This window comes from Scomber scombrus, chromosome 14 (assembly GCF_963691925.1).
Source record: "Scomber scombrus chromosome 14, fScoSco1.1, whole genome shotgun sequence".
In the NCBI taxonomy this organism is placed as follows: Eukaryota; Metazoa; Chordata; class Actinopteri; order Scombriformes; family Scombridae; genus Scomber; species Scomber scombrus.
In genome coordinates, this window is record NC_084983.1 from 1769964 (window position 1) to 1787558 (window position 17595).

Here is a 17595-nt window from a genome sequence, read left to right on the forward strand (position 1 = left end):
GGTTTACGCCTACTATCTGAACGTGGACCAATTGGGTACAGCCAAAAATCGTTTCACAACGTCACTCACCTCACGTGGACCAATCATGGGGCAGTGCGTGGAGCATTGTGGGCGTGCCTTAGATTGGAGGGTCAGTGCTGGTTGTTGCATTTGACGTCAAAGAACACGGCTTAACTACCGGATGCAAGGGGTCTTCCTTTCAAAACAAGACCATATAACTTGTCAGCTAGAACAAGAACTACCAAAAATAAGTGTGTTGTGATTATGAATTGATATTATTTTGTAAGATGTAAGATGTAAGACACTGGGTAGTTATTTACCGCCCTGCCTTCCCTCAAAATGTTTATTGTAAGGCTGTTTATTCAAGTTATAGTCTTGTGAAATACTTTGATTATGATTATGATTAAGGCTAACGGAGTCTATGATAACAACAGTTTATTTTGATAAAAAAAAAATAATTTTGTTATTTATAAGTCATTCCCAATTCACATTTTTTCTTCATTTCCAGTCTGGAATCTTTTTTTCCTCAAAATAAATCTTAGTCGAAAACACCTGCTCGGTTATAGTGTATTTTACTCTGAAATGCTAACCGGAAATAGTATGTCGTGTTGCGTTGAACTCGACGATAGTTTTCGTCCCAGCAGCGGCTTCAGTGGATCCAATGAGGTGACGCCGCGTTCCGGGCCCGACTGCTGAGAGCGAGCCGGTGATAAGAGGAACTAAAAACTACCAAGTGTGACAACAAAGAGGCTCACAAGCAGCGCTGAAAAAAACGGAAACTAGTCTCACGGGCCGCCTGGAGGAGTACACGCTGTCGGTAGTCCCGTCACACTTTCATTTGTCCCGGCGGAGTGAAGGTAAGTTCCTCCCACAGCACAGTGTGTCAATCATGCTTTCTTATTGATGGTGTCAGACATGCAGCTAGCTAACAGTAGCTGTCAACTTCTCTTCTCGATATTTCCTCCAGCTGAACACAGCTGCTTGTGTGTGCGTGCAGAGGTCTGCGGATGCTCCACAGTTTCTCTGAATGAGAAAGGTTAACGGTTAATGGTGTAAAGCTAAACACTAATCGTTGTGTCTGTCAGTATAATACAGAGCAGTAAGTTGTCCTGTGGTTAGCCTGTGTATGCACTGGTTTTCTAGAAACCGGCACAATGCTCCTACTGCTTTTTAATCAGGAGGATTTCACTCCTGCATCCATTTTGCATTCGTGCGTCACAGCCTCACCGGTGGCTAGAAGTTTCCGTGCAGATTGCCTGTTGTTCTCTCCCCAAAACACAAACGGCTATCTTTTTTTGGATGTACTCAACCCTAATGTTAAGCTCTGGCTACAGTGCGTATCTGCACCCTTGAACTTGAAGCACACACTGTCCTGTGAGTGCAGAGTGCAGACACACTGTGGCTCCTTGTAGATATGAAAGCGTTAACCAACACTAAAGCCTGACAATGGCATTAATGCCACGTGTTTGCCAAGTGTCTACACCTCTGTAGGTGAGGTCAGGTTCATTGGAAGATTTGCATATCCTTGGATAAAGGCCATGTCACTACTTGGCAGTGGCACACTGATCTCTCTTAAAGTTAATCTTAACCACATTAGCATCTGTGAGGAAACACACACAGAGATTGGATACTTCTCAGAATAATGAATGATGAAACTGGCCCATTTTTTTTTACTACAAACTTGCATGTACAAGTAAAAAGAGGGAGAGCAAGTTGGAGGTCATGTTGTTGACCCCCACCTCACCTGCTCACACATTATGAATGGAGCGACAGATCTGGACAGAATGTGGATGAACAGAGAGAGAAGCAGGAGATGAAAGGTGGTGTGTGATGAGGTTTCTGAGCTGAAGCTTTAGCACAAAGGCCAATTGTGGACCAATAAGCATCTGTTAAAATCCACTCACTTGATCTCACATGAATGTTTGATTTGTTCATCTTCACAGCGCATCATGGCGGGGAGGAAGCTGCCACTGGTTGCTCTCTTCTGCCTTGTTCTGGCGATGTTGCCTTCACACACAGGTAATCTGATCCATCAGCATACATGAAACACTGTTGGTAGATTTCTCTGCTAATCACACACTGTGCCGACTGTTCAGCTACAGCACAGTTTAACAGTGTTGGCACAGCAGTGAATACACAAAGCTTTTTATTGATCAGTGTTTGGAAATAGATAAGCCGGATCATTGCTTCCACTCTGCTGCTGTCCTTCAGGATGTCTTACACATGTATTTGTGTCTGCAGATACTGTAGCTGTCATGTCAGTCGACCTGGGCAGCGAGTGGATGAAGATGGCGATAGTGAAACCCGGTGTGCCGATGGAGATCGTTCTCAACAAGTGAGTATGACTTTGTGCAGCTGTGCAGTGAGTGTGCACAGCTGGGTTTGCTTGTTAAGGAAATGTACGTTTTCAATTTCACTTACATGCAAGCTAAATGAATGTACAGAGGAAGTAAAATGAAGGTAGCATGAAGCATCACATTTCAGGGTTGAACCATATGTTTGTTGTGTTTTTTTTCTTCAGGGAGTCGAGGAGGAAAACACCCAATGCTGTATGTCTGAAAGAAAATGAAAGACTTTTTGGAGATTCTGCATTAGGATGGGTATGACATGTTCTCAAATTTCCCCCTAAAAAATATCTGATCACTCATGTCAAAATCATATGAATCTTCTTCTTGTATGTTATTAATTGTTGCGTGTGGCATGTATTTCAGTCTGTGAAGAACCCCAAAACTGTCTTCAGACACCTGCAAAGCCTCCTGGGCAAGAAGCACAACAACCTGCAGGTGGAGCTTTACCAGAAACGCTTCCCTGAGCACCAGCTGCAGGAGGACCCGGTCCGAGACACCGTCTACTTTAAAAACTCAGAGTAAGTCTCCTGCTCTCACATCATACAGTAAACGTGTGAAGAAGATAATGAACTGTTCTATCTATCATTTGTAATGTAGTGTCAGACTGTGTCAGACTGTGCTATCCTACAGAGGCCATATTTGTAATGTTTTCACCTCTGACCATCACAGATGTTTCTAATAACAAGACCGATCAGGGGATGCTGGTCAGGGTTACAATAAAGTTGTCATGGAAACATCAGGAGCAGATTATAGAGAGGAATATAATCTTTCTGCTTTTTTCCTGTCAGTGAGCTGCAGTACACACCTGAGGAGCTTCTCGGGATGATGCTCAATTACTCTCGTGGACTGGCTCAGGACTTCGCAGGTCAGTTCAGTTTGTTCGTGGATACAAGCATCACCGTACGAAATGACATGAAGTGTATTCATTTGTCTTTTTTTCGTCACTCCTCCTGATTCAAACTTGCAGAACAACCGATCAAAGACGCAGTGATCACCGTCCCATCCTTCTTCAACCAGGCAGAGCGCAGGGCCGTCCTGCAGGCTGCACAGATAGCAGGTCTGAAGGTCCTCCAGCTCATCAACGACAACGCGGCCGTGGCTTTGAACTACGGGGTTTTCAGGAGGAAAGATATCGACAACACGGTCAAGGTGCAGAGTCAGCGTTACTCCCAAATACGCACTGTAGAGGACTTTTTTTCCTAATGTCAACAAATGAATGAATGAGCGTATGCAGACTAGTATTCATCTGCACTATTGTCCAAAAACGATTAAGAACACCAAGCTGCACTGGGCTACATGTTCCATCATTACATGAAAATCAAAATAGTCTCTTCCTGTTTGAGTAACATGTACTATAATGTACAGCTAATATAAGAAATAATGAACTATACACTCACTCAGCACTTTATTAGGAACACCTGTGCATTCTAATACAACAGCAGCTCTGTCATTCATTTTGCTTTTATGAAGCTTCTAAATGTTCAGTTGTTGTTTGACATACATGAGGGGGACAAAATATTACAAACACCTTTCAATATAATGCACTCCAGTACACCACCACCACCACCCACTATAGCTTCAGTAACCACTAGCAACCATTTTTTCATCTTAACTCTTGTTATTTTCATTGCTTTTTGTTTTTAACACTGTAGCACTTTGAGGTTCACTGCGAATGAAAAGTGCAATACATATGAAATACACTATTATTATTATTATTACTAAACAAAGTAGATGTTTTTACCTTTCTGACACTGTCAACAAAAAGGGGAAAAAAAGTATAAGCTTCATAAAAGCAGAATTAATGGCAGAGCTGTTGTATTAGATTACACTAGTGTTCCTAATAAAGTGCTCAGTGAGTGTATACAGTAGCAGTCACAGGTTGGACACACTGTGTCACTCAAGTGGATGAGAAGGTTTATTCATACATTATGTGAACAGTTTTACAAAATGAACATATTCAGTAGGAAGCTGTGGTTTTGAGGCTGGGGGTTTGTTCACAAATATAATAATATAGAGTTTCACCAGCTTTATCATTTACAGGATGAGTACTTGATGAGAATGTGTCAGTCTGCTGACAGCAGCTTTATATCCAGGTCATGTTGGCATGAATGTGTCCGTGTTTAACAGCGTGTGAACACAAGCTGCACTGAGAAGTGACTACCAGTGTCTGACAGTCTGATGTGGTTGTTTTTTTCAGAATATCATGTTCTATGATATGGGCTCAGGCAGCACCACAGCAACCATCGTCACATATCAGACGGTTAAAACCAAAGAGTCTGGCACCCAGCCGCAGCTGCAGATCCGAGGAGTCGGGTGAGTCCACTGATCCACACTAATACAAGCACAGTGTTGATTGTTCCTAATGTACAGAGGGACAATCAGGCCTGTTGTATTAAAGAGGGGTTGAAATATAGAAAAGTGATGGTGATGTAAACATTTATTTAAAATCATAAGATAAGATATTCCTTTATTAGTCCCACGATGGGGAAATGTGTGTTATTACAGCAGCAGAGTGAACAGTAAAAAAAATAAAAGAAAAGAGCATCAATAAGAAAGGATAAAGAGACTAGTAAAGGGACTACTTTCTTCATCTTCTAGAAGATTTTACATCTTTTTAAGACAGAACAGTTTGGTGTGAAAGAGGAACTCTGAAATGTTCAGTATTAAATAAATAAATGTTCTTTCACAAATCTTGTGATGTTATAAGTTACCTCTTAAAAATTGAGCTTTTTCCTGTGAAATGCTTTTTCATCATTCATATCTTCAATGTTATTTTTACCCCCATTATCTACATAATAGACATGTTTCTAAAAGGTTTCCCGTCACATCCTCTCAGCCTTCACCTGCTGCCAGATGTGGCTGCAGTAGCTGCTGTTAGTTACATCAATAACAATGAAGAAGTCATTCAAACAGCTCGAGGCTGCTTCACATTAACACAGTACAGATGTTCACACAAGACAAACAGCACTGAAAAGTGAAAGCACACTTTCTCTGTGGTTGTTGGAGTTAACAGGAGCTAGCTGGAAATAGGACGGGGCATGTGATTGGCTGAGAGGTGAGGGGGGGGCGGTGACTAGAGACGCCACTGTCATGAAAAGTGATTTATGAAATTGTATTTTTAAGAGAATTTCCATTGATGAAAAGAGTCTTAAATAAAATGTCTATAATGAAATATAAAGGAAGTATAATATAAGTCAGTTATTATGAAAATATGAAAGGTCAAAAAACGTTTCATAATTATTAATTATAATAGATTTATACGATTATTAAATATCATTTCATAACAGTGAACTGAGTTTTACTGATTATAATTTTAGTTGTAATTCATTAGTTCTTACTTATACTGTATATTTAATGTTATTTATTCATGTGATTTTTATTTTATATTGAATACTTTGTGGCTCCATGTGTGGAGAAATGAAAATGCAGGAGTAGTCAGCAGTCAGTAGCTGCATGGAAAGATAAGAACTCTACAGGATGATATTCTTTAGTCTATCTCAGCCTCCTCATCCATTCTGAAACTTTAAAAACAGGAAGACACATCCAGATAAGAGTCCACACACACACACACACACACACACACACACACACACACACACACACACACACACACACACACACACACATACCATACAGAGATATCGACTTCCAGCTGAAGTGTAGCTGCAGATCAATATCTTGTAGATTATTATCTTGATATCTTGTAGCAACAGTAAAAGTATGATCTGTACTCCAGACAGCTCTGACTCTGAGTGTGTGCTGTGTGACTGTGTCAGTGTGTCAGGATGTTTCTGTCCACTGCAGATGTTAACATGTGGTCTGTGGAGAGACCTTTGAGTGGTTCCAGAGAAAAGGAAGGAGTACAAATGTGTTTTAGTGATGAAACCACAGATAGTGTGCTGTTTGTATCTGTAGCTTACCTGCTTCACTCTGCTCACACTGGTGCAATGTGGAATAGACAGAGTTCCTAAGTACAATCAATAACTCAATAATACTTATTATGACATGAAATATTACAAATCTTTGTAATATAAGCTACAGAGTGATGACTACATAAATAATGTGATAAGGTGTCACCCAGTGATGCAACATAATAACAATGAATTCCCACTCCCACTAATAAGACTGAGGCTGTCCTTACTGTTTAATCTTACTGTTTAATCCCAGGAACATTGCACACTGTATATAGTATCAGGAATGTATGTATATTGTAGATTTATAGAATTAGATCATTTTACATAGATTATTTATTGTATATAATAATCTTTTTTTCTTTTTTTTTTTCTTTTTTTAAAATTACTTTCACCATTATGCTGGTGTCAATTTTGAATTTTTCCCTGGGGGGGATCAATAATATAATAATATAATATAATAATAATAATACCTTCCTACCTATATCAATTAAAGTACATAAATAAGATAGATAAAGAAAAAAAATCAACTTTCATTTCAAAATCGAAATATTTAAAATCTCACACATAATACGTGATAAACGTATACACAGTTCAAAGTCTGACTGTAGATAAACCAGGGTATGTATAATGTTACAGTCATTTTGGGTAGACTTAACATCTAGCAGCAGCTGTAGCAGTGCGATAATAGAAATCTCTTCTAAAGGAACACTGAGCTTTAAATGACACAATCAGGATTTTGTTAGAGATTTCTTGATATGCGTCTGGCTGCCTGCCTGAGCCATACATATGGGATTATTAGAGATGGATCTTCTTTAAACATAAAGATTGTAAAGGCAAACCTCCCAAAATTACATTTCAAAGAGGAAATTCAGTTTCTCAGAATTAACTTCACAAGTATCCACGCCTATTTAAGCATTTCTCTTGTTCTGGCTCTAGATTCGACCGTGGGTTGGGGGGCTTTGAGATGGACCTGCGACTCCGGGACCACTTGGCCAAGCTGTTCAACGAGCAGAAGAAGAGTAAGAAGGATGTGAGAGAGAACCACCGAGCCATGGCCAAGCTCCTCAAAGAGGCTCAGAGGCTCAAGACGGTGCTCAGTGCAAATGTTGACTTCATGGCTCAGGTGAGACGAGTGATGTGAAGGCATCTGCTCACTGTCAGGTTGTTTGTAGCCCTGGAAAATGATCTTAAAGTCAAGTTTGAGGAGCTATGATGCATGTTGATGATTTTAAAATGATGTGATGATCATTGTAGTGAAAGAATCAATGTGTTTTCAGGTGGAAGGTTTGATGGATGACATCGACTTCAAAGCTAAGGTGACCAGAGCGGAGTTTGAAAAGCTGTGTGCAGATCTGTTTGAAAGAGTGCCTGGACCGGTGCAGGACGCCCTCACGTCTGCAGAGATGAAGCTGGTCAGTATTCTCACTGCATGCACCACAGTCCGTCTGTAACAGGTCGTCTCACACTGAGGAGAAGATGAAACTTGAATCATCCCTGCAGGGAGGACAGATACAAGACACAGTAGAAGTAGATGGAATAAGAAAAGTCATATCAACATATAAACCCTGTATACTCTACATATGGTGTTTATGGGGGGGATGTCATAACTTTTCATTATTATATGTCAGCCAGTGGAAGCCCCCTCATTCCATTTCCTAACAAAATTAGGTTCAAGCACCTCCAGACATGTTTTAAGACATAATCAGTAATAATAGTTCATACCACAAAAAAACTGTTAAAGTTTCCACATCAGACTTGTGTTAGTTGCATGAGGGACCACAACACGCTCCAAACTAGCTGTGATGTCATAGATCACAAGTCAGATTTAGGGTGAGCACAGAGAAACTTTGCTCCTTCAGCAGATGAATGTGAAAACAAATTTAATATAAGAAAAACACATAATGAGAGGGGGGCTTTAAGAGTGTTAAACTCCTGAATCACTGTAAGAATGAGGTCTTCTACCAGATGTTAGAGCTAACTTTTTTATGTTGTTGGATGGTATTTGGGAGGGAACAGCTTTTTCCCTATTCATTTAGATGTATTAATATATAACTAATACATTATACAGTACAATATATCATTCTAACCTTATCAGGATAGATTGATAAAGTACTGGTCCTATTTCCATCATTGCCCCTGATGATTTTTATAATCCTCAGAGGTTGATATACAATGTAATCTACACATGTGTATATACAGTAAAGCCACTTACAGGTGTTTCCTGTTTGGTGGAGATGTAATGTACTGCCTGCTTCTTCATTTGCAGTATTATTATTTTTTTTAAACAACAACAACAATTGCTTAATTTAAAAACTGGTCATGAAAAACATATTTAGGCAATATTTTTAGTAATTGGAAAACAAATTAGATGACTAGAAAATGGAAATTTGTGATTAAAATCATGCTAATGAATGTCTTTAAATATAAATCCATCCATCAGCTGAATATATCTAACCTCACTGTGACAAAGTGATAAGTAGCACAAAAAACAAATGATGGCTATTTGCCATCTAAAAATGTTGACTGATGAAATGTATATAATGTATGTGTATATAAGGTAACCTGAGCTCCTCTTTCTGCCAACAGGATGAAATCGAGCAGGTGATTTTAGTAGGCGGCTCCACCCGTGTCCCCAAGGTTCAGGAAGTGCTGCTCAAAGCTGTGGGGAAGTGAGTGTTAACCACAGAGACGTTGCTCTAATATGAATAACTACATTTTAAACCATGTAAATAAAGATCTCCAGTCCTCCTCGTGGCTGTAGTTGTAACTGCTGTGTGTGTGTGTGTGTGTGTGCAGAGAGGAGCTGGGGAAGAACATCAATGCAGATGAGGCAGCAGCCATGGGCGCAGTGTACCAGGCTGCCGCCCTCAGCAAGGCCTTCAAGGTCAAACCTTTCCTGGTCCGAGAAGCAGCCGTGTTCCCCATTCAGGTCAGTGCAGGTCATCACTGCTTCATGATCAATGTGAATTACATCAGCTTCCAAAAATGGATTCATCTCACTGTGACCATTAGTCATATTTTAAGCAGATCCTATTCATTGTTCACTGTTGCAAAATTGAATGTAAAAGTATGTCCTGAATGCAGGTGGAGTTTAACCGTGAGTCAGAGGAAGAAGGGACCAAAACCGTGAAACACAACAAGCGTATCCTCTTCCAGAGGATGGCGCCCTACCCTCAGCGCAAGGTCATCACATTCAACCGCTACAACGATGACTTTGCTTTTGACATCAATTACGGCGATCTCAGCTTCCTCTCACAGGAAGACCTCAGGTTGGACAGCTGCTTGTTCAGCACTTTTTGCTTCCTGAATGACAGATGCACAGAGATTACATCATTTCAACTGTGTTTAGGACAGTTTTGGCTAGAAATGGAAATTAAAAAAAGAATAATAAAAAAATAAAAAAAGATTAGATTTAGGTATATTTGATTATAATCCTTGTTGCTGTCATGTGTTGCAGTGTATTCGGCTCTCTGAACCTGACCACAGTCAGGCTGTCTGGAGTGGGAAGCAGCTTTCAGAAGCACACAGACGCTGAGTCTAAAGGCATCAAAGCTCATTTCAACATGGATGAAAGTGGTGTCCTCTTGCTGGACCGGGTCAGTGACACGTTTTGATCCATTCAACTCGTTGAACATTCACACAAGCAAACTGGCATTTGAACAGTCAGAGAGAAACAGTTACAACATGCTCCACTGGGGAAAAAAACATTGAGCATTCTGTGGTTAAACAACAGCACATAATCTGTCAAACAAGTATCACATGCTGCAGGTATGAAAGAACAACATTGTACATGGATAATGGGCAGAACTCCCTTTTGTCTGTAACAGCTCTCATGTCAGACATATTGGTTTAGACTTGGACTGTGTCTCTCCTGGTTGCCATGGCGTTTGTGAGGCTTATTAAAATTAAAGCCAAAAACACTTGACTTCAAGAAATGAGATTAACTCAAAAGTAGATTAATAAAGAAAAAAAAAACAAACATCAGAAGATTTATGCGTACATAATCACATAAATCAACAAGTGAATAAACACAGGCACAGCACATGTACATGTCATGCACTATGAAGCCAGGCTTTATACAGATGCTCTCAGCAACAACTTCTCTGGGCTGGAACATAAAGGAGAAATAAAACATTATTATTTTTGTATGGAGTTAATTCACAGAATCTAATATTTTTAGTTGTATTAATCAGTCAAGTAATATTTTCATGGTTGTGATTTTCGTCCACAGGTGGAGTCTGTCTTTGAAACCATTGTGGAGGAGAAGGAAGAGGAGTCTACATTAACCAGTAGGTTTTGTAATGTAACATCTGTAACATCAGCTGTGCAGAATGTAGAATCAGTGACATTTCAGGACTTATTTTCATGGTGGGACAACTCTCTAATTTCCTGACTTTGAAGCTTGTTTTTCCGTATGTGTGCTGTGTAACCGAAAATGAATGATAAATAAGGTTAAAGCAGTGTGTGTTATCTATAAATGAACATGATTGATTCTTACAGTATCAGTTCATTAAATCTCTGCAGCATGTGAAGGCAGCAGGACTGATGTTTCTGATTCTGCAGCCTGCTGTGTATCAGCTGCACAAAAGTATTTTTTTACAGTTCTAAAATGTAAAAAAAAAAAAAAAAAAAAACCCCAGTATGTAATATAATGGTAAATGCAATAATATTACAACATAAACATTGTTAGATTCATGTGATTATATAAACAGCTTCACCAAACTATCATTCTGTTATTTAGTTCAAATATTATAGCATCTGCCTTCAGCTGAACTATCAACTGAATGCAGCTGAGAGCTGTCAGTATATTACAATATTACTTAGAGAACAGCTGTTAATCCACTATGATTAACCAGTATTCTTCTGTTACCTGATTTATCTAGATGAAGTTGGATGATCAGCAGTGATAAGATGCAGGACTAACACTTTGTAACACAACATCCTGTATTACTGTGTGTGACTGAGCCAACACTGTGTTGTCTTTCAGAACTGGGAAACACAATCTCCACCTTATTTGGAGGAGGATCCTCAGAACCCGCCTCCAATGGAACTGAACCTGTCCAGGTAACTGCTGAGCTGTAAATGATACGACAGTTTATCATAGAGAAGTTTACTAAGATTATAAAAAAACATACCATACTATATTTATCACTGCTGTACTTCCATGCAGTAGCTTTTACGTCACCATTTCCCAACTTATCAATACAACTAAATGAACACATGCTCCCTGATCGATTCCAGGATGAAGAGGAAGTGCCTCCGGAGTCTGGAAGTGAAGGCAAGGACGAGGACAGCAAGGACAAGGACCAGAAGGACGAGGCTCCCAAAGAGAAGCAGGAACAAACAGAGAAAAGTGAACCAGAGGAGAAAAGCGAGGAGAAGAAGGAGGACGCAGGCAGCAACACTGACGACAAGGTACGATCCTGTCCCATCATCTGTGCTGTACACTTGATTATACCTTTGTTTGAGAGACACTAGGTATTGAAAGTAAGCATTTATCTGTTTTGATAAAGGAGGAAAAGGATGGAGAGAAACCTGCAAATGCTGAGGCAGAGAAGGAAGCCGAAGAGAAGAAGGCAAAACCTCAGAAGAAGAGCAAGATCTCTGAAGACATCGCAGTGGAACTCATCATCAACGACATCCTCAACCCCACCGCTGATGATCTCTCTTCCTCCAAAAAGAAGTAAAGCAGCTTTTTTTTCCATTTTCAGCTCTTATCTGGCCTCTTTCCTGTCTTATCAGCTGTAAACAAGTCTTTGTATGTTGTCAGGCTGCAGGATCTGACAGACCGAGACTTGGCCAAACATGAAAGAGAAAAGACGCTCAACAGTCTGGAAGCTTTTATCTTTGAGACTCAGGTGAGCAACAAAAGCTGTTTCTGTTTGTTTTTGAATATTTTTCTGTAAGTTAGGAAGTTGCGGTTAAGCTTAGATGTTAAAAACAATACAGCCAGTAAAATCAGAACGTAGGCAGCAAGAGAGAACAAGCACCTCACCAAAAGCCTCCACACTTATTCTTCCTCCAGGACAAGATGTACCAGGATGAGTACCTGCTGGTGGTGTCGGAGGAGGACAAGGAGCAGATCTACACCAAGCTGCGCGAGGCGTCGGAGTGGATGGACGAGGACGGCTACACGGCCACCACCAAGCAGCTGAGAGAGAGGCTGTCTCAGCTGAGGAGCCTGTGCAAGGACATGTTCTTCAGGGTGGAGGAGAGGCGCAAGTGGCCCGACCGCCTGGCCGCCCTGGAAAGCATGCTCAACACTTCCAGCTTCTTCCTGAGGTGAGCAGCATGTGTGAGGAGGGCGGATGTAATGTGGTGGTTGTTGTTTTTTTTTCTGTGGACTGATTTATGTATTTATTTTCTTTCAAAGGAGCGCCAAAATGATTCCAGAAGACGACCAAATCTTCACAGAAGTTGAGCTCAATATGTTAGAAAAAGTGATCAATGAGACAACGGTAGGTGGTGAAGTTTTCACACTTTGCAATTTTTGTTTCTCTATAACATAAAGTATAACTCAGTCATGTGAGACAGATATTAAAAACAATGGTTCAAATTGAAGCAGCAGAAGCAGAGAGATCCCACCTTTCAGTCTATAAGATGGGTCAAACTCCAAAAACACTGGATTCTACATTTCCCATAATGCAGTTCAATAGTGTCTCAAACCTCCAGGTCATACTGCAGGTTGTCTGTTGTATATTTGAAGCCTGCATGCTCAAGTTGAGATAACTAAGAAAATAACCCAGATGACATCACTATAGGACCATCTGGGTTATTTTCTTAGCTTAGAAAGCTCCTATTGAACCGTAGAAGAGATCTAACAACTTATTGAGCTGAGTAGTATTCCTGTAACAGATCTATAAAATTGGTGGAGTGCCCCTTTAAACCTACAAATGAACCCACACTCTCCCTCACACACTCTGTCTGCTCCAGACATGGAAGAATGAGACCTTGGCCGAACAGGAAAAACGATCCCCGAAGGAGCGTCCCATCCTGCTGTCCAAAGACCTCGAGTCCAAGCTGACCCTGCTGGATCGAGAGGTCAACTACCTGCTCAACAAGGCCAAGTTTGCCAAGCCAAAGGCTAAAGCCAAAGCCAAGAACAGCACGAGCTCTGAGAAAAGCAGCAAGACCAACAGCACAGCTGAGGAGAAAGTCATCCCTCCCACAGAGGAGACAGACAAAAACAAAGGTGGGTCATCATGTGTGCCATAGAACTTTATTGTTCTATTATAAAGTGTAATAAAGCATAACATCCCTTCTAATATATTTCTTTATTCAAATACAGAAACTGCAGAGGTGCCGCCAGGTGAAGCCCCGCCCACTGAGGAGAGCCCCAAACAGACAGATTCAGATAGCCAATCACAGCCCACAGAAGGAACAACAACTACAGGTCGGTCTGCCAAACCAGCAGGTGATGATGCTGGAGAACTTTAGGGTATGGACAAAATAATTGAAACACATTAAACGCAACGCCATGCAAAACAATACTAAACTAGAGGCTCAGAACTCATGTGTTTCTTAATCCAGTAATAATAATAAGATCCAGTCAGTGATTGTATTAATCCTTCAGGGTGCCAACTCATAAAGAATATGCTTGTTTGTTAACATGATAATAATAATAATAAACTACAGCTGCTGCAATAAGTGAAGTTAATGTAATACAACAGCTTTCACAGAGCATCTCACAAAGTGCTTCACAAGAGTAAACTGTCAAAGAAATAGGACCATAAAAATAGCACAATAAGATTGAATTGTTGAATAAATGAGTCTGCATCTTTTAAAGATGTCAGCAGAGATCATAGATAATGTCTAAAGGAAGAGTTCCACAGTGTTGGAGCCACAGCTTTAAAATCACAATCAGGTTTAGAGAGTGAGGGGCAATCAGGAAGCCCTGCTCACAAGATCATCATCATCATCAGTGACCTACTGATGATGTAAGGAGGGAGCAGGTCAGAGATGCACACAGTTGCCTGACCATGCACCGAACTACATGTGAAAACAAGAACCTTAACATGAATTATAAACCTGATAGGAAGCCAATGTAAGAAAGATCAGATGGGTGTGATATGAGTCATGCTGCTGGATCTGGCCACGGTTATTGCAGTAATGTGATGAACGGGCTTATGATATGTTGCATTGAGGTGCATTGTCTGATCAAATATAACAGATTTGTAAGATTAGACTGTACAGCTGAAGAAAGGGACTCAATACACCGAGCACCGAGCCTTGGAAGAGATGCTATCTGAAACAATGATCAGGACTTCAATCTTATCTAAGATTTCAAAGCCTTTCATGTGTTTCTGACCACGTGCTGAGTGAACCAGAGATTTATAGGTTATATAGGAATACATTGATCTGCACAGTAACTGCAGTAACTATCCGCACATGAAAGTTGTTGATTTTCTTAAATAAGGGGTATGAAATTATAATACACAATTTAGAGTTTATAATCCGAGAAATGAAATGTGATCACTTGTGGATAATGAATAAAAAGAAAAACCAAAGTGTCAGAACATTAAAACGATAGATTGTGTTTCTGTTGTTAAACCTGTTCAAAAGTAATAAATAATACATCATAACATCAAAGCACTTATCATAGTAACACAAAGTGCTTTACATAGTAAAAAACAAGAAATAAAAACAGGAACTGACGAAACATGCGATACTTTGGTGCAGAAAGTGATGAACACAAAGCTGAAGCTCATTTTTCTCTCACTGTTATGACAGCTGTGGCTTCACAATAAAAAGTTGCAATTCATTTCATAGATTAAATTCTAAACCTGATACTAATGCATTTGAAAGTATTTGTCACAGTCACAATGAGATGAGTGTAACATCAGCAGAGAGGGCAAAGCCTTTTCACATGTCACACTGGTTCAGGCTCAGCTAAAAGGCTTCACCATAGCAACAGATTCTGGATTGGCTGTGTTAAATCAGTAAACATAGGATTGAGTTACTCAGCAGAACTTGTGCTTTTCTGTAAATATGAATGCAATTGGTGTAATCTTACATTGATGTAATCTTACATCACACACACACCGTATTGATTTTCTCCTTTCCTGTCCTCTCTTCCAGGACCAACGGAGAAGGCCCAACCTGAGAACCACAAAGTGGATGAATTATAACAGCTGGAACTGAGAAAAAAATCACTATATTTATTGACAGTGTATAAATGTTCAAGTTCCCCCTCACTCTTTTATCTGTTGTTTTTTTCCCCTTTTTTTTTTTTTTTGTCTTTATGCCCCTGTTTGTTGAACTGCTGGAAGCTGATTGGATAAGGATTGGAGACCACTCATCTTGCCCCCCCCCCCCTTAACACACATACACACACCTCTCCTCCTTCACTTCCTGTGCTGTCCATCTCCCCTTCTGTCTTTAATGGACTGTTATACACTGAGAAGAAGCAGTTTATCAAATAGAAAGCAGAGACTGTGTCTATGCCATGATAGATGCTGGGTCAAGACAAAATCACTTCCCTCCTACAACATATGACGACGTCAGTGCTGATACAGAGAGGTGTGAGCAGTGTTCGGCTGCACTGAAATAGCTAAAGGAACACTTGATAAAAAGAGGAGTGCTCTTATACTCATTCATGAACAATTCATGTATCTGAATCTTTGACAACAGTGTGTTGTTTTCAGGTTGCCTGCATTCTTTACTGAATTCATAGCTGCTGAGTAAGTGCACAACCTGTTGGGGGTTTGGTGGCTTTGGAGCTGATTTAGGGCCCTTTGGAAGATTTTTTTTTTTTGTTGCTCCATTTGAAAATGAATTTGGCCATTGGACAATAAGTGTACACATACATTCTGAATATTGAAAACTTAAACAGAAGTACAGTTGATTTGAATGAAAAGCTTCTTTAATCTGGTGAATCAAAGCAACTATAAATCTGTCTACATTGTAACTATTGATGCTGTGGCATGGTACAATTTGCTATGTCATACTGCAGTTACAGAGTAGCAGTAACTCAACAGTGACTGTCAGATTAGAAAGACTAAACTCTACTAATAACTGATATCTTACATCTTATGTAAAAGTTTGGAAAGTGGAACCACTTTCACTTCTTTTTCTGGTATGTTTACTTGATGGAACTGATGATCCCCCAAACTTTATAAACCTGCTGAAGTGTAAATACCACACCACCAGCATTTACAGTTTCTTTCTAATGACTTAATGGAAACATTGTTACTGTTCCCTACAGTGCAAAGAAGCAGCAAATGCTCAGGTGCAACATCTGGCAGGTAGTGTTGGAGATGCACGCTGAGAATGAATTATAAAAACCCAGCTGCCAAATCGTGGTGTTTAAACATTTAAAAACCAAGTTTTCACATTTCATCGTTCACCACTCCTCTGACCCGGCTGAATGAACTAGTTGTAATTCATGAGTTAGTTTTTTTTTTCTACTGATGCCAATTCAATCCTTTGAAAAGTGCTTGAATGTGTTCCATACTCCATGTTTTCAAAGACTCATAAGCTGCTAAACGTTGTAGAAGAGGTGGCGTGTTAGTGTTGGTCACTGCTCTTTACCTCCACTTACCCTGTGGTGCAGATTCTCGCTAAGATGTTCGGGGCTATTATTTTCCCACCGGGGCAGGAGGAGGGGTGGGGGGATTTGGATCAGGACTTTGTGTCAGCTGTGTGCTTCGGTGTGTGCAGCACTCTGGATCATTTTGGGGGGGGGGATGAAAACAAAAAGTCAGGAATGGGAGATGCAAACAATGTTGTGTTTCTAAACTGTTAATAAAAAAAACCTTTTTTTGTTTTTAATTTGATGTATTAACATGATAATCTGACTTTACTTTGGTGTTGGTGGAGGGAAGCAGACACAAAACCCACGATCAAGTTTTTACCGACAAACCGTCCCATTGAAGTGCAGCTGTTCCTTAGAGGTACCCGACCCCTTTATATGAATAGTTCATCATCTGTGGGTTCTCAGTGGTTCACTTTGCTCCAGAAATAATTAGCAGATACATTTGCAGTCATTAGATATATTAGAGATGTATTTCACACACATCAATATATTCCTCCATTGCTGTCCTAATATAATAGTTAATTTGTGTGCGATTTTGATAATTTTCATACTTTATCCTCAGTTTCCAATAACCTTAGTAAGATATGTTATCAGGAGGTTTATGCCACCCTGTCAACACAAAGTCTTGCATGGGACATTTCAGTGGGGGGCTAACTTGGTGCTAGGTTTTGTAGAGTTTTACCTTTTCATACAGTATCTGCACCCTTAAAGCTAAAATATGGGTCTGTACTGTGTGTAAAAGTTTCTAGGTTTAGGTCATCTCTTTTCAATTCACTGATTCATCCAACTAAGTGAAAAT

At 40.0% G+C, this 17595-nt stretch overlaps 1 protein-coding gene across 4 annotated transcripts; it reads left to right on the top strand.

Moving 5' to 3' along the window:
- Nucleotides 1-661: 661 nt before the first annotated feature.
- On the top strand, nt 662-15456 carry hyou1 (hypoxia up-regulated 1). 4 transcript variants are annotated; one of them, XR_009927102.1, is made up of 24 exons: nt 662-857; nt 1944-2019; nt 2242-2335; nt 2522-2600; nt 2712-2866; nt 3137-3213; nt 3316-3497; nt 4546-4661; nt 7199-7385; nt 7540-7674; nt 8849-8931; nt 9059-9191; nt 9347-9531; nt 9720-9858; nt 10494-10551; nt 11250-11326; nt 11504-11677; nt 11776-11945; nt 12033-12120; nt 12288-12544; nt 12636-12720; nt 13196-13466; nt 13560-13655; nt 15341-15456. XR_009927102.1 is itself a non-coding variant. In XM_062433655.1 (24 exons), exons 2-23 carry the CDS (start codon nt 1950-1952, stop codon nt 13697-13699), a joined length of 2952 nt encoding a protein of 983 aa, XP_062289639.1. In that variant the 5' UTR covers nt 662-857; nt 1944-1949; the 3' UTR covers nt 13700; nt 15341-15456. The 4 variants fall into 4 exon arrangements, 3 of the variants coding, with proteins under 3 accessions (XP_062289639.1, XP_062289637.1, XP_062289638.1); XM_062433655.1 differs by having other exon boundaries at nt 13196-13454; nt 13551-13700; XM_062433653.1 differs by having other exon boundaries at nt 13196-13454; nt 13551-13676.
- The last annotated feature ends 2139 nt before the right edge of the window (nt 15457-17595 follow it).

Bases quoted from the DNA above. Each gene is read 5' to 3' on its own strand.
- hyou1 (XM_062433653.1), top strand. From the start codon at position 1,950: ATGGCGGGGAGGAAGCTGCCACTGGTTGCTCTCTTCTGCCTTGTTCTG. The intron at 7,386-7,539 runs GTGAGACGAGTG...ATGTGTTTTCAG, and splicing joins ATGTTGACTTCATGGCTCAG to GTGGAAGGTTTGATGGATGA. The intron at 9,532-9,719 runs GTTGGACAGCTG...CATGTGTTGCAG, and splicing joins CTCTCACAGGAAGACCTCAG to TGTATTCGGCTCTCTGAACC.